The 17930-nt window shown below is 38.8% G+C and overlaps 1 protein-coding gene across 1 annotated transcript; it reads right to left on the bottom strand.

Moving 5' to 3' along the window:
• Positions 1-3849: 3849 nt before the first annotated feature.
• Positions 3850-17722, bottom strand: xmas (RRM_XMAS2 and SAC3_GANP domain-containing protein xmas). The gene is made up of 9 exons (XM_089636282.1): positions 17351-17722; positions 17063-17272; positions 16537-16652; positions 16354-16453; positions 14100-14334; positions 11559-11744; positions 8009-8096; positions 7679-7926; positions 3850-7589 (listed from the first exon to the last, which is right to left on the bottom strand). Exons 1-9 carry the CDS (start codon positions 17425-17427, stop codon positions 4032-4034), a joined length of 4818 nt encoding a protein of 1605 aa, XP_089492408.1. The 5' UTR covers positions 17428-17722; the 3' UTR covers positions 3850-4031.
• Between the last annotated feature and the right edge of the window lie 208 nt (positions 17723-17930).

Here is a 17930-nt window from a genome sequence, read left to right as displayed (position 1 = left end):
CAGAATGCTATAATTTGACATTTAATTGCGTGCATAGGTACTTGAAAATGTGTACCGCGTACGGGTATAGATAAAACGGAGCAAATTAACGCGTTCAAAAGGTTAAAGGTTAATGAAGTGTTGTAGAAATAAATGTTGTGTCATGGAATTCATTTCCCTTATCTTTTATTTAATACACTGTTGTTACATACATTCCTGAGGCACTCATGCCCTACACCTATTATAATTTTGTTTCAACACCGCCCAATGTGGCAATAACCTCCGTTATAGGGTGGCCGGCCGACTGTGGTCATAAAACATGCACTTGAAATAAGATAAACGTTTCGTTTTTTTTTTAAATCTTTACATTTCTTCAGTGTTAAAGCGATATTGTTTCGTTCAAGACGTTCTCTATTTTATTTTCTGCCTACATTCCGTTTTAAAAATTTCGTACAAAGTATTTGTGTGCTGTGCTCGAAAAGTTATTTGTTAGATAATAAAGGGATATTTTTTCATAAAAAATACCCTATTAAAATGGACCACGGTAATGATGAGAGTGACGGAGAATCGTGTGCTGATAATTTGTTAAATTATTCTTGTGATAGTGATGTGACAGAGAAACATACAGACGATGAATTATTCTTGTGATAGTGATGTGACAGAGAAACATACAGACGATGAATTATTCTTGTGATAGTGATGTGACAGAGAAACATACAGACGATGAATTTGATTTTAGTCATGACGAAGTTACAGCGCGTTCCCGGACTTTTTTCCAAAGAACAATTTCAAGCGATTCAGATTCAGACTCAGACGAAGATGAAGAAAAATGGTCATCAGCAGATAATCCACCAGTCCTGGAAGAGTTTTTAGGTCGCCCAGGTATAAATACCGATAATGTCCCGAATAGTGTAGTGGAAGCAACAAATTTATTCATAGGAGAGGATTATTTTGGATTTCTTGTACAAGAATCTAACAGATATTATTATCAAAATATACACAAATTTAAAGTGTACAAGAAATCTCTCAAATGCAAAGACATTACAATACAAGACATGAAGAAATTTTTGGGAATTATTCTTCTTATGGGCGAAAGCACTACAGGCTACATTATGCAATTTCGAAATTTATTGTACTCAAGGACGAAAATTATTGGAAACCATAAAAACTGTTGTATCACCTTATACCGGTTTATGGCATCATCTGTACATGGATAACTACTACAACAGTGTGGAAAATAGTTGAATACTTTTACAACATAAAATTCGAATTTGTGGCAAGATTCGAAAAAATAGGGGATTACCTGATTGCCTAAAAGTAACTAAATTGAATAAGGGCCAAGCAATTTTTCGAAGGAAAAAAGACGTTCTCTTACAAGTTTGGCAATCGAAAAGAAAAGTGACTTTAATTTCTACCATACATTCGGCAGAAATGCGAGAAAGTCACAACATAGACTGGAAAACTCGACAGAACATAGTGAAACCTAATGCCATAATCGATTACAATAAATATATGAAAGGCGTTGACCGAGCAGACCAATAACTATCGTATTATTCTACTTTACGAAAAACCACTAAATGGACAAAAAGGCTAGCGATGTACATAATAAATTGTGCATTATTCAACTCTGTGTTCAACTCAACTGTGTACAACTCCGTAAAAGAAAGGAAAAACAATTTTTTAAGAAAATCGCAGAGCACTGGGTGGCTCATCAGATTTCGTCAGATAATAGTCAAGATCCGGAACCAACACCATCAACATCTGGTATCTGAAAAAAATCTTCAAAATCTGATCCTCCAGGAAGACTATCGATGGATATGCGAAAACATATATTGGAAAAGATTGAAGGCCCTGGTAAAAATAAGAATCTACGAAGGCGATGTCGTGTGTGCGCGGTACACATAAATACGTAGCGAAACCCGGTGCATGTGTAAATTCTGTGATGTACCTTTACACAAAAGGAATTGTTTCCAACGATTTCATACTTTCAAACAATATTAGTGTTTAGTGGTGTGTATTTTACAAAATATATATACTATGTTGAATGTGCATAAAATGACTAAATCGACAATAGTACAGTTTTTTCAAAATTTTTAAACTTAAATATCATAATTGTTTATCCAAAAATATAAAAATTTGTGACCAGATCATAATGAAAGATTTCAAATAAGGTAAAACACTGAAAATTTTATTTAAATTTGATCAATAGTTCAGAAGTTCTAGCTATTTTACATGAAACGTAATTTTACGCGCGAACATGATAAAAATTGCCCGCTTTACGGCGTAGATTGATTAAAAAACCCCCCGCAAACATTGTGTTAAGATTAATAAATACGCTAAATCCTGATTGGATGGTACTGAGATTTATTTCATTATAATGCTATAAATGTTTATTATGTCATCCAACTTCAGAGAAATGCGCGAGTGCCACCAAAAGCTGATAGAATGCATTGTCATCGATGAGTCTGTAAGCCGAGTTTCAGCTCGTTCGGATGTTGGGAAGTGGGTTAATTTCCACCTTAATTCATGAAAACAAAAGTGAAATCCAAATAGATGTATTTGAAAATAGAGTGCGTAGCGCACGTCTTCGTCTTTGTACCAGATCTAAAGTCATGAAAGCAAAGACTTGGGATAAAGTGGAAAAAAGGACACAAATACTATCAGAGCACGGTGGTTGAAAAACATATTATTCTCATTCTTGAGGCACGTTACGTCAGCCACTGCCGCTAACATAACCAAGGCAATTATATTATATTTTGCTTGTCAAAACATTTCACTTGAACATTTACGCAATTGGTTGTGACGGTACAAATGTTAACACAGAAACAACTAACTGGTGGTGTGATTCGAACGATGTCTAGTACAGTGGCTGATCTTTTGCATTTGATTATTAATTTGTATGAGAGTTGTACCTCTCAATGGTAGTTTGCTCTCATAACTCATAATTTTCCAGTAGAATCTTCTTCAAAAACAGATGTACTCAACCAACATCCTGTATTCTGATTTAAGCACCAATCAAAAGTGCTTACTTGATATTTTCAAAACAGCCAACTTTGTTATCCTGATGTTGCCAAAAGAAACCCAGGAGTGACGTCACACGCACGATGGTACACTACACTACACAGCGAGTGGTATCCTTTGTTATCCTGATGTTGCCAAAAGAAACCCAGGAGTGACGTCACACGCACGATGGTACACTACACTACACTACACAGCGAGTGGTATCCTTTGACTTGTGTAACGCCATATTAAGCACATTTACCATGAGGGCACATGTTACTATGAGTCGTGCAAAGATGGTGCGAGTCACATTTTGAATATGATAAACTATTTGCATTATCTTCTGCACTAATTTATATAAATAAAAATGTAAATGTTCGTTTTTTCAAAAGGTTCAAAATCTTAAATCTCCCAAAGTGTTTCACCGATTACTTTGAAATTTTGACACAACGTTGCATTAGAATACGCATGTGTTTTTATGTACCTATATTATATAAATGTCACATGTGACAGGTAAACACTGCACCATCTGGTGGACAAACAAGCTGTTTTTGTAAAACGGCGCCATCTGTTAGACGTAAAATCAACACTATTGTTTCTCTATATGCAAAGACGGACTTAGCCGCAGCACTGCGTGGCGGGGTACAGCTAGTTAAAAATAATAATTGATCCTGTGATACAGGGAATTACTATGCTCATCCTGAAAATGTACTCTTGTCAATGATTAGTTATCATTGTCGATTAGACGATTCATCGGTTATCGTTGTCGTTTGTGAACTTGTGAAATCTTCAGTCATTTAGCTCTACGGTAAACGGTAACTATCTGTTTTTCAATAAAAATAATATTCTTTAAAAATATTTATTGTTATGAAAAAGTGTAAATGCTCAGAAATTTAACAATCTTGGAAAATGATTAAGTATAATAATAATAAAATAACATTGTAAACATATTGGGCACACAATAAAAGTTAAAAACAGCAATAAATAGGTGGGTGGATGCAATGGCTCAATGGAAATTTAAATCATAAAACGCAAAGTGGTCCAATGTGGTTTCAGCCATTGTTCAAGGCCGATTGTAATAATTTTTCAAATTCAATATTTTTTTGCTTTTCAATTTCAAGCGTTTTTTCTAAGTCTGTGAACATTTTATGGCACTGACTCGTTTTTTTCATGGTTTCTTCCATATCTTGGAGAACACTGTTGATCCACGCTTCATCTGGCATGTCGCTCTCATCCGACAAGTCCAGCTTCCTTCTCTTAGGGGAGGTGCAACTAGCGTCCAACTCACTCATGTCATCAGGAAAATCTTCCACCACAGGACAGACATGTCGCGTACACTGGGATGTATACCACCACGGAGTCGTACGGTAATGGGTCAAGTCTCTCGGTCGGTAAACCACCGTCAAGTCTTTAGAATATGCATCAGGTTGGTACCACGAGCTCGGCAAATCCTCTCTTAGAGAATTCATAGTTTCCGTGATCTTTTCCGATACTAGAATATTCATGATTTCTATCCAAGAATATCTGTTTTCATCATCATTGTTAAAACTATATTCTTCATCCGAAGGATCATCTTTGATAATGCTAATTATTCTTAAAACTACTCTCTCCGGATTAGAAAACCAATTCAGTTGGCAAATAAACTTTCTGATTGAATCTTGAAAGTCACCAAAACTGGGAGGAGGCCACTCTCCTGAATATTGCGGCATTTGAAAGGAGCTGATGATCTTTTTCAAAGCTGGAATATTGGATTTCCAATTGCTAGCGATGTATTCATACTCCTTGGGGTAAACATGGGTGAACGTTAAAAACTCCTGAAACTCGTTGGGAGACACCGGGTACTTGAGTAATTCCGGGTCAGTAGCGATCTCCGCGCTTTTGCCCACAGCTTCATTGTAAAGTTCCGTTAAGGTTTTAATATTGTGGAAGACTTTTCGATAAGAGGAATTTAAGGATAATTTGAATCTATACCATAACTCACTGCCGATGCAATGATCCAAATAGTTAGATAAAAGTTGGGACTCGATGGAAGGGCTTTTAGAAAACCTTTTTGCCAACCATTTCAACGCTTCCTTGGTGGAAAGTGAAATGTGTTCACTGTCAAACTTGGAGCAAGTCAATATTATATATTCCGATATTAACTTGCTACCTTTATGTCCATTCAAGTGACAGCCAATCTCAGCCACTAGGTTCTCGGCATTGGGAATCAACACAACAGCCAAGGGTATGCATTCCAAATCACATTTGGAAAGCAATGTAGCATTGATTCTCTTCATAAAACTCTCTACAGTTTCAAGATTAGAATTATAGTAAAAAAGCAAACCATTCAAACCACTCATGGCATTTAGAACTTTAGGATCAGTCTTGTTGAGGTTTCCACCTTGAACACTACAAACCGAGATAGCAAATTTCTTGTACCAGTAATTTTCACTGAGATAGATTTGATGATTGTGAGGATCCATTTGACTGTCTGTGAAAAGATCCTTGAACCAATTGGTAAAGAATGAGGAACACTTTTTAGATTCACTATCGTGAGGTACTGAAACTACAACCTTCCAATAAACATTCAGAGATATAGACTTGAGCTGCAATTCCTGAGATCTTTTGAGGAGGGATTTCTTGACAGATTCAAAGAGGTTGATGGTGTGATGTTTGAAGGCAGTGGGCATTCTGAAAAGCGGCAGTTTCTGGCGGTGGAAGGCCTTCATGCGCTGTATGTCGGAGGCCTGTGAGGCTGCCGGGGATGGTGGGGGGCGTGTGGGAAGCCAGGTGGGGGTGCTGTGCAGCAAACAGCGGCGCCGGTGGGACCTCCTCACCTGCTTCCTCCACTGCCGCGCTATGGACCTGCAAATCATCCTCACTCGTATTTCATCTAACCGAACCGCCACTTGTATTCCATTGGTACATTCTTCCTCACAAACTTCCGTCATCAGCTCCTCCGACACTTTGTTTGCGTAATTGATTAGCCCTCGTAATCTGTCCACTTCTTCCTGCATAATCTCCACACATAGCTCCTGTACCACTTCATTACTTACTTCTGGTATTATTTCTTGCAATTGTTTTTCAATACGAATTTCCAACTCTTTGCTTTTCTTTTCTTTTTCTTTTCTTTCGTATTCTGCCTTTTGCTTCATTAATTCGATTTTTTGTTTTTCTAGTTCAGCTTTTCGTTGCATTAATTCCATTGTTTTCCTTTCTTCCTCCTTTTTTTGTTTCAGTTCCTCCTGTTTACGAATTTCTTCTCTAATTCTCTCCTGTAATCTCCTATCTTCTTCTTCTTTTTTCTTTCTAGCTGTTTCCAGGACATTTATTCTCCTTTTTTCTTCTTCAATAGCCTTACTATTATCCATCTGGCCAGTGATATTTGCAACCGCGTTGCCAAATAAGGAAGATGCTGCAGTATTAAAAATATTTGTCTGGGCAGGAACAGGAATAACATTGGGTGCTAATTTGAAAATATTAGTGGGATCATTATGGGCTTCACCTGTGATAGGTTTATTTCCAAAGATAGATCCAGCCAACTGGCTAGATGTAAAGATATCAGATCCCACTGGTGGGTGCAGTTTGCTGCTGTTTGCTACTGCGGTCTGCCCTCCAAACAGAAGCGGCTTCTCCAATGAATTGACTTCTGTAAATGCTTTACCAAACAAGTTAGCCGCTATTTGATTCTGCCACACATTCTTGGGAGGTTCTGTTTCAACAGGTTTCGAAAAAACAAACTTACTATCTCCGCTGGCAAACAAATTGTTGGTGGGTTGTTTTTTATGTAGATTATTCTCTGCATCATCAGTCGCTTTTTTGAATAAATTGCCATCCTGCACATTGGATTTCTTTGATGGATCTGAAGAATTTGTATGGAAAATGTTTTGCGAGAAAACTCCTTTAGGAATTTCAGGTTTCGCAAAGGTGAAATCTGTATTTTTGGTTCGGATTGGGTATGGTGGTGGAAGTTGACTAGAATTGTTAGCCTCCTGAGGTCTGGCCTCGGAAACGCTTCTGACGGGTGCTGTTGTATTCTTTAGTAAATTAGCTATTTGGAGAGCTCTATCTTTAGGTGGTTTATAGCCTTGGTCTTCGGCTAAGATAGCACTTTTCTTCAGGAAACCCGAAGGCTCAAAGCTAGAATGGGGTGTATAACTTTCAAAGGTGCTTGGAGGAAGAACCTCTCCGTAAACAACTTCACCTAGAGAAGTTGTAAGTTTAGATTCCACAAGACGGATAGCTCTTTCTTGGGCATACGCCGCACTGTTGTCTTGGAAAGCATTCTTGTCCAATAGGACATAGGTGTTATCCTGATCAGAGGTGGTTTGGAGGCCATAATGTTCCAGAAACAGCTCCATGCTGGCCGAGCTCTCGAAGGCCAATATGTCCATCAGCTCGCTGGCGGGGAACTGAGAGATGCCTCGTGTGGAATAAGACTTGATCATCCGGGTGAGCGCTCGGGCTCTGACATCGTTGAAGTAGCGGACTAGAATGCAGGCATTTAAATATGTTGTCTCTTTGACCAGTTTGAAAAACTTCACATAATTGCTATTATCTAAAGCAGTGAACACCTTGATAGCAAAACGTATCTCAGAAGAGGTTTGGACCGCCGGGTCAAGTTGTTGAACCTGCAAACAAGTAGGGCATCAGTATACATATAATGCAAGTCCAAAGTAACCTTCAAAGGACGGAGGTGAAATAGCATGTATAGATGTACCTCCCACATGAAGTTGGAGTCGTGCATGTTGAGCAGTACGACGTAGGCGCGGAACTCTGGCTCGCGCCGGCAGCCGTGCGGCTGGCCCCGAGCGCGCAGGTCCCCATACATGTACTTGAGGCTCTGCAGACACTTGGATAGGTTCTCCGTGTTGAGGCGCTGGTCGAAGGCGGACGGGGGCTCCTCCACAAGGCGCGCGGCGCAGTGGGCGTGGAAGCGGGCACATGCCTCCACCAGGGAAACGGAACCTACATATCATTATACATTTGAAATAATACTACATACTTTATTATTATCAACTAAAACATTATTTAAAATAAACTTCTTTACCTTCGCAACAGAGAGCTTGTTGTGTGATATCCTTTCTTATGGCTCGGAGTCTATCCCATAGAAAATGGAACCAGTCTTCTAATGAAGTCTGTAAAAATAAAATAAAAACATAGTGTACTTGAACAGTAACTATTGGCAATTGGTAGATAAACCTACAAGATACAGAGACAACAATACCCCATCTCTATTGGACTTAGTCCTGTGCAATGATGAACATCTCATTACTGATACAAAATATCTAGCACCTATAGGCAAAAGTGACCATATATGTTTGTTGTCAACTCTACAAGTAAGTACCAGCCATAACAACGGATCCTCCGGCCCGAGAGGCAAGAAGCCGACACCCAACTATCACATAGCAGATTATGTTAAAATAAATTAAACCTTAAGCACTCGTGATATAATGTGGTCTCTCGTGGAAACCACTACAACTGAAGAAAAGTGGAACTTTTTTACAAACATGTTTGAAGGGAAGATTGTATCAAAAATACCACTATTCAAAGGCATAAAAACCACAATAAGAACAAACCTTGGATCAACAAACACATACTAGCATTGATTAAAGAGAAAAAGAAAGCCTGGGATGGTTATAGATTATCCAGAAAACACATGGGGAATGTAAATGAGATTGAAAATGAGTATTACAGAGAATATAAACTGAAAAATAACTACCTTTTGTCGCAACTAAGAAATACCAGAAAAAACTTTGAGCAAAAATTGATAGACAGCGGACAGAAACCATTTTACAGTTATATAAGGAAACAGATTGCCTCGAAAGTGTCTACTCCAACCATACTATATAACTTCTCTAACGAAACAGTTACCAGCGAGATAGACATAGCGAACGAAAAAACCTATGTCAATGAACCAGACACCAGTATACCAACTATTAGTCAAGATGTGTATGTAGATAGTTCACTATGCGAAATAAAATTCACTCCATCAGCAGTTGAGAATATTTTGAAGGGGTTGCGAGAAGATAGCGCTACTGGCCCTGATAATATTCCTGCTATTGTTCTCAAAAAGTGTGCAGCAACTCTCAGTCATCCCATAGCTCTGGTTATGCAACAATCCTTTTTAGATGGGAAACTCCCTAAAGATTGGAAGAGATTATTTGATTAATTTGTGTTATTTCACAATTAATTAATTTAAAAATAATATATAGTATATTTGCGGCACGTTCCAGAGTGGAAGATACTCTCAGTATCGCCCTGGTGTAAGACCACCATTCAGAATTGAAACGTTGCTTGAAATGGCTTTAGCCGTGTTTGGTGACCAGATCTGAATAGCCAGGTACTTCCCCACCTTCCTCTTCCCCATCTCCCTCCCCTCCCCAATACCCTCAGCCTCACAACTCACAACATACCCCAATTGGGGATGCCATAGTCTCACTGGCTCCAGACGGGAGCAGTTGGGACTCTTGTGCGGTAATACTGTAAAAAAAAAAAAAAAAAAAAAAGAGAGCTATAATTACACACATCTACAAAAAAGGTGATAAACTCAAACCAGCAAATTACAGACCTATAAGGTTGACTAGTATTATCTGCAAAACCATGGAAAGAATAATAGTGGACGAGATACGCTCATTCCTGATCAAACTTGACATAATCTCAAACAAACAACATGGATTTGTGCCAAAAAGATCCACGATTACCAATCTCATTCTTAACATAGATTACTGGACAAACGAGTGGGACAAACGGATTCCCACTGACGTAATTTATCTCGACTTCGAGAAAGCCTTCGATACTGTTCCAACCAATAGACTGTTGGCTAAACTTAAATTCCTAGGCATAAGAGGAAGACTTCTCGAATGGATCAAATCCTTCCTCACTGAGAGAAAATTACATGTTCGAATTGGCAACCAACTGTCATCTGAGCCAAATGTGACCAGTGGTGTCCCTCAAGGATCAGTTCTCGGTCCAGTTCTGTTTATTTTGTACATCACGGACCTGCATACTATAATAAAATCAGACTCCAGCTGCCTTGCAGATGATACAAAATTCTTTGCCAACCCACACACTCATCATAACCAACTGATTTAAACGAAATAAAATGATTGGCTTCTAAAACTCAATGTCGAAAAATGCACTGTCCTACATGTTGGAAAAACTAACCCTACACTCGCCTACAAACTTAATGGAACACCTCTAAAAGCAGTGACATTACAACAAGACTTAGGAGTTACCATATCACAGGACTTGAAATGGGAACCACACATCGCTGGAATTGTGAAAAGAGCAAATTCACTAACATATCTAATCAGGAAAACCTTCCTTGACCTAACACCGGACATGATGTTAAAAATACATAAAACATATGTGCGACCTCTCCTGGAATATGCTTTCCAAATATGGAGTCCTTACTTTGCAAAGGATATAAATCTGTTAGAGAGAGTACAGAGACGTTTCACTAAAATACCAAGAGCTCTGAAAGATCTACGATACGAAGATAGACTCAAGGAACTAAGATTACCAACCTTACAAGAAAGAAGAGAAAGGGGTGACTTGATCGAGACTTTCAAAATTTTATCTGGACATTACAGTTGCCCTAGCATCCAAGAAATCTTCACTACTAATAAAAATATAAATCTCCGTGGACACTCAAAAAAAATTACCAAAACGCCTTTTGCATCTAATCCTAGAAAACACTTCCTTGCAAATAGAGTAGTGGATACTTGGAACAAACTCCCACAACATGTCATCGATGCAACAAATATAAATCAATTCAAAGCTCTATTGGATTCACATTTGAAGAGAAGAAAGTACTTAGTTCAAACTTAAAACAACTCAATTACTGTCAAACTTGCTGTGAAATCAGATATGAGCGCATCAGCAGAATGCTGCCTGCTCATTACATAATAATAATAATAATAGTGTAGAATCCCAGCACTGCAAAGAATGGGAGAGGGTACCTGGAATGAGACAATCCAAAGTACTCATAAAAGGACCAGACCCTAGACGAACCAAGAAACTACTCAATATGGACAGAAACTCGCTGAGGGAACTGGTAGAACTACTAACGGGACACTGCCATCTCAGGAGACACATGCAATTATTGGGAGTAGAAAACACCAATAGATGCAGGAAATGTGAAGAGGATGAAGAGACTCCAATTCACCTATGGTGCCAATGTCCTGCCCTGGTGGGAACTAGGCTCAGATACCTGGGGAGACATACAGTAGAACCAGAATACATAGCCACATACCCAATGACAACCCTGGTGAACTTTATTAAAGGGACTGGGTTGTTGTTAAAGGGTTGAGGTATATAAATGGGAGATAGCACAATGGGCCTATGGCCTAAGTGCTCACGGGAACTACGTGTAAACCGTCTCCGCTTTAAAAATAAAATAAAAATAGTGTAGAATCTCATTAAATACAGCACTTTCTGAGTTGGGGGAGAACTGTTGAACAAGGATGGACTGTACACTGCAGCAGGGGCAGGGGATAGCACAAACTAGATTATAACTGTGGTTGCGAGTCAGTTCTCAGAATTTGTAACAAGTCAGAAACAACTTTACCCTAATTAGGGTACAACAAGATACATACCTGAGGATTTTGGCACAAATCCACGATGTGGTGCAGCAGGTAGAGTAGGGTGCCCTGCAACACTGGCACGGGCCTCAGGTCATGCGCCAGCGGCTCCTCCTGGTCGGCTGAACTGCGGCTGTACTGCTTTACGGTGCGCCGCGGGTCCGGTGTGCGTCCGTCCTCTCCCATCTCGTAAACTGCCACCTGCAACACACACTCACACATATAAACAGGCAAATCATTTTTAACATGACACTTTGAATGTACACATTTGTGCACATCGATAGTATCAAATGTTTCAAACTAGTTTGGAACACGCCCGAAGTCCCTTCTTATCCCGCAAATGTCCAAAGATACTAGGTGCGTAGAGACAGTTATCAATAACATATTATATTTATTATCTCCTCCGGCCTCTGCCATATTTTGACATAAGGTGGGAGATTTTCGCTTTGCAATAAAATCCAAATCAATGGAATAGTCTGAACGTACCTTAAAACCGAAAATTGCTTTTGAAAGCTGATGATAATTTTTTGACATTTCATATAAAAATAATTAATAAAAAATCACTGTTTCATAATATTTTTTTCAGATTGCTGTCGGAACCTTTGGTTTCATAAAGGTGCACATTTTAATTCTTCTGTGATTAATTTCTAGATTTGAATGTAAAGCATGGTGTTTTTTCATTCTAACACCATTTAGATCATATTTCTTACCATGACAGTAAGGGAGATACAGCGAGCAAATTAGCCTGAAGGGTTAAATACATAATAATTAAATTAAATTTTAAATAATTATTTTCACCTGTCATCAATACTCAAGTACACAATTTATTCAATTCTTTACCAACCGACCTCCAGCAATCTAAGCTAGCTCCGTTCACCGTTAAACCCTTCACAATTCAGTCCACCGTTCCCTATATTCTAAACCAGTCTTGTTTAAGTCTTTACCAACCGGCATCGTATTTTCTAAACCAACCATGTTCACCGTGGAACCCTTTATTGAGTCGGTGTCGCCCACAGCAGGTAGTCTGTAAAACATTGAGGGGGACACGTCAAGTTTCGGCAATGTGCATATTTTCTGGGGGAGGGCCCCGAAAACAGGGGGAGTCAACAACTCGGGGATTAAAGAATAACAGGGTAAGTTTCACATTGGAATTTAGTCAGTACATTACAAAAACTCGGGGATTAAAGAACTAACAGGGTAAGTTTCAAATTGGACTTTAGTCAGTACATTACAAAAACTCGGGGATTAAAGAACTAACAGGGTAAGTTTCACATTGGAATTTAGTCAGTACATCACAAAAACTCGGGGATTAAAGAACTAACAGGGTAAGTTTCACATTGGAATTTAGTGGTACATTGTGAAGCTGCGGATTAAATGTACATCACACGAAGCTGTGTAGACAGCGGACAAGGTTGTGTAAATGAAGTGTGATTCTTTCAAATGATTTATATATATATACATCACACAAAGCTGTGCAGACAGCGGACAAGGTTGTGTAAATGAAGTGAGATTCTTTCAAATGATTTATATATACATCACACAAAGCTGTGCAGACAGCGGACAAGGTTGTGTAAATGAGGTGAGATTCTTTCAAATGATTTATATATACATCACACAAAGCTGTGCAGACAGCGGACAAGGTTGTGTAAATGAAGTGAAATTCTTTCAAATGATTTATATATACATCACACAAAGCTGTGCAGACAGCGGACAAGGTTGTGTAAATGAGGTGAGATTCTTTCAAATGATTTATATATACATCATACAAAGCTGTGCAGACAGCGGACAATGTTGTGTAAATGAGGTGAGATTCTTTCAAATGATTTATATATACATCACACAAAGCTGTGCAGACAGCGGACAAGGTTGTGTAAATAATTTGTGTAGTGAGATTCTTTTTGAGACCAAAACGAAAATCTCACCTCATCGACATCACATTTAGCAAAAACATATCCCTCGCCACTAGCACAACTATTGACACGGTTCATCTTACAGGCAGCAAGATAAATCAGACACTCTCTTTGGTAGTCACTAATGCTCTAGAAAACTAGCTACAACCACTAGCACAACTATTGACAATGTTCATCTTACAGGCAGCAAGATAAATCAGACACTCTCTTTGGTAGTCACTAATTTATTTAATATCAACGGTATAAATATACCATAAACAATGATAACATGTCACAGTTAAAATATTTAAAAAAAAGAATTACAAATATATGTGGCATTTGATTGTGAAATGACATTAGAGAGTAAGTAGGTAGGTAATGCTCTAAGAAACTAGCTACAATACAACCACTAGCACAACTATTGACATGGTTCATCTTACAGGCAGCAAGATAAATCAGACACTCTCTTTGGTAGTCACTTACGCTCTAGAAAATTGCAGAATTATCTAAATTGGATCTCAAAACTTTCCTTGGGGATAAACAGACAGAGTACCGAAAAATGGGACGATTGCAATCAAAACAGGACTTATGGTAAAGATAATACATATTAAGTAGGCGTACCAATCCCTTCTGAGCTACAAGAAAGTAGTAGTGTGTTGTTTTTTACCTGTCTCTGAAAGTCCCTGGCCAAGCGCTCCCTCTCAGGGCACATATCAGGGCAGCAGCCCTGGATGGCATGCAGGCGCTGGGGCAGGCCGGCACGTAGCAGGCGGTCGCGTAGCTCCAAGGCGCGCAGCCGCTCCTCCGTCCCACCCCACGACCGCCCCACTAGCTGCCGCAGCTCTTCGCCGCTCCTCTCTCCTCCTCCACTGGAGCGCGCCACTCCAGGCAACGGGGCACTGCTATATGGCATACAGGCATATAAAACTACTAGCAATTTGATAGAAAGTCTATGAGAGTGACCTCTAGGAGTGCTATAAGCTACTACTGTCCCTATTTCACATGACAGAAAGGATGTGTTGGCTCGGCATAGCACCACACAAGTTACGGTGGTACTCAATAGCATCTCTGGAGTTATTGATATTTTCAACATAAACTTTATCTTGCAACAGATATGTTTCTGAGGTATATTTAAACTTTGTCATGTCAATACGTTTACAATATGTTTCATACATAACAGTGGAGCGAAAAGTCACATTTTTTGTAAAAATGAGTTAGATTTGTTAAAATTCAAAATTTCGAACTGGCAACCTATGGGTAAAGTCGACAACTGCATGAAAAATCCCTTAGTCAGTGGTATTCCAAAAGTCATAACACCGCTTAGATATTTATCACACAACTATCCGCTTCGTATTCAAATTTATTATATTCCTTATTGACGGCCCTGCATTATTGCAATTGTTTTCATTTCATGTTCCTAATAGTGTCAGAGTCCCCGCAGACAGAGATTTTAGTTGCGGAGAGAGTTGCGTGGCAACGCTGCAGGCACAATTATATATAAAGTCTTTCGAGACTGTTTTGAATTAAAATTTTACACTTACTAACTACTAACCATCACGCCGTTTCTCCGCAGGAGTAGGCAGAGAGGACGTATCGCCAAACAACTCGGTCTTGGCACACACTCCATGCCTCATTCACATTCATACATCGTCAAAAGAAACACTGAATTTTCCAATGTATCTTCTCTGGGGATGCTGTGTGAAGGGCCATTATAGGGGAAGGAAGAACTGCACCTGGATTTTGAAGAGCTGTTGAGTCCAAAAACAGCCTGTTCTTACTAACTAACTAACTTTAACTAATAATAATATTTGCTAATTTATATTTAGCCGTTTTCGTGAAAAATCACCTCAAGGGCGCTAACTAATTAAAACTAACCAACCATTATGCCGTTTCTCCGCAGGGGCAGGCAGAGAGGATGGACCGCCAAACAACTCGGTGCTTCATTCTCATTCATACATCGTCTCATACATACTCTTCTATTATTCTTACTCTTGACATGGCCCTACTCGAGTATCTAATTCACTTGATCGTGCCATGTCTTCCTCGGGCGTCCCCGACTTCTGCTGCCATTTGCATTCACATCATATAGTCTCCTTACACTCCTTTCTTCGCTCATTCGCTCTACATGCCCAAACCATCTGAGCGTCCCTTTCTTAATCTTACTCATTATATCCGCCTTGCACTCACAATTCCTCTATTGCAATTTTAATGTTTGCATAATTGGGCATTTTTAAAGATTGTTTATTTTTATTATATTAATATTTGAATTAAATTATGCACTCAAGATTCATTTATAATTGTTTCATTTATTCTTTCATCTAATTTGCTCCGCTTCATTGTATGGAAAGTAAGTTTCTGGTTATGAAATGCAAAATACGTCATTCTCGGTAAGCACTAAACGCCAAGAATTAAATGCACAATTCGTTATATACGGTCGGCACTAAAGGCTAGGAATGAAATGCAGAATACGGTTGACAGTGACAGACTCAAGAACTATACATACATATTCAGATACATCCACTGTCACTGTCATCCAGGCCAATTTGGCCAAGATGCTTGTAGCGATATCTACTATTGAACTGTGTAAAACATAAAGTGGCCACAAATATCGGTCGCCAAATGTCGGGTGGTTGCCACTTTAGATGCATATTTGCCCAAATGGTCGTCAAATAGGTGGTGTGATATATATATACAAAATATATATAGCAAAAATTATTAGTTAAATATATTTAGAAACTTCACACCAATAGAGGGTGTTACTTTAAATTTTGTTAAATAAAACACTTTTTGCTTTTTAATATTGAGGTGAAAACTAAGAAATGTACAAAATGCATTTGCCAAAACTCACTCAAAATGCGTTCGTAGTCCTGGGTAGATCGTGATTGACCCGCTCATTTGATTAAAATCAATAGGAAGCTTACCTTTGAACAACTTCCACTGGTGTGACTTTTTTCTTCATGGGAAGCTTCTTGACAGGAAGTCGTTTGGACACCAGAATAGGCGACTTCTCAACTTCCATTTCTGAAAGATAATTGTATCAGCAGTTAGCAGCTTTATTAGCATGTATTTGTGGCAAAAGCAATTGAAGCCATAAGCATACATACTCTGTTGCCGCTGCAAGCGTGGTTCCAGGCGCTGCGCCCCCGACATGGCAGCCAGCTCCGCCGCCACGTCTGCGTCCGGGATCCATTCCGGGTCATCGCTCACCGCAGCTCGCTTCCTGGGATAAGCCATGTTACATTATCAAAACCCACTCACTAAGTGGATAAACTCAAATGTCCAACTGCTTACTAGTGCCTTTGCAAAGATAAATATAGATAATGTAAATGGAAAGGTTGTCTAAAATTAGGAGTTCTAAATTAATAGCACTCATATATTTGTAAAGTCCCCTTGAGGTGATTTTTCACGAAAACGGCGCTATATAATTTAGCCAAATATTAATATTATTATAATTAAGGGTGGCGGCACATTAGGCGATACGCATCAGGGCTTGGCGTATTTCAATGGGAATGTATGAACTTATGGCGGGGTCTGTTACAGGCATAAAATCAACTCTTTAATAACGGCAAAAGATGTATTTTACCCACAAGACAATATTTATTTATGTCTTTAGAATGGAAAGTTGGGTACCTTTGCTTACTCCATGTAACGTGAAACATAAAACCGTCATAGGCTCCAGCATTTAGAATGGCTCTCTCGGCACTATCCCGCCTTTCATATTCAACAATGCAAGACTTCTTCAGTGGTCGAAGCAGTATTTTACTGATAGGCCCAAACTTTCCAAAATGTTTGGCAGCTGAGCCGTTATCATCGAAAAGGGATTCTGGTACATTATTACAGCTGTAAAAAAAAATTATGTGACAACAGGTAAATGTCTGAATAAAGTTAGGTTATGTAAACGCATCTTTTGGATTTTACCTTATTGGATACCTAATTACTGGTTCTTCCTGCGAAGCATCACCATCCAATAAGCCTTCGTCTCTCGGGTCGTTCATTATTATATTTCTCAAATACACCTGTATTATTTCGATAGCAAATAGGAAATGTCACATCGGTAAACATATAATCAGTGATACGATGATTTAAATAAATATCGGTATTACAATCGACAAATTTAGCATTATTTGCGCATAAATAAACCACTCACTTGCCGCTTCGGCACTTTGCATAAATAAACCACTTATGCACTTATCATGAAATAAAAATAAGTCAAATCATAATCAAATTATGACAAATTACTGCCTAAATCAAACGAAAACAACAGTAGTTTGTCTATCGCATGTTTATTCTCTACCATAAATAAACCACTCTCTTGTCTACCGAGCATAAATAATGCCCCGTTCTGACAGAGCGATTTTAGTTGAACGACTTTTATTAACGACAAAAATTGAACAAGTTGTCGTTCAGACGTTTTAATTTAACTCAAACCGATTTTGTTAATCAAGATGGCGTAAAGTGAAGTTATCGCTGCGTGCGTCGCTATGATTTCGGACCTTTT

This window comes from Hesperophylax consimilis, chromosome 10 (genome assembly GCF_061612785.1).
Source record: "Hesperophylax consimilis isolate HC1 chromosome 10, BYU_Hcon_1.0, whole genome shotgun sequence".
Classification (NCBI taxonomy): domain Eukaryota; kingdom Metazoa; phylum Arthropoda; class Insecta; order Trichoptera; family Limnephilidae; genus Hesperophylax; species Hesperophylax consimilis.
The sequence above is the reverse complement of the archived record's forward strand: the minus strand, read 5'-3'. Positions and strand labels throughout refer to the sequence as shown.

Bases quoted from the DNA above. Each gene is read 5' to 3' on its own strand.
- xmas (XM_089636282.1), bottom strand. From the start codon at position 17,427: ATGAACGACCCGAGAGACGAAGGCTTATTGGATGGTGATGCTTCGCAG. The intron at 7,927-8,008 runs GTAAAGAAGTTT...AATGATATGTAG, and splicing joins ACAAGCTCTCTGTTGCGAAG to GTTCCGTTTCCCTGGTGGAG. The intron at 7,590-7,678 runs GTACATCTATAC...ACTTGTTTGCAG, and splicing joins ACTCCAACTTCATGTGGGAG to GTTCAACAACTTGACCCGGC.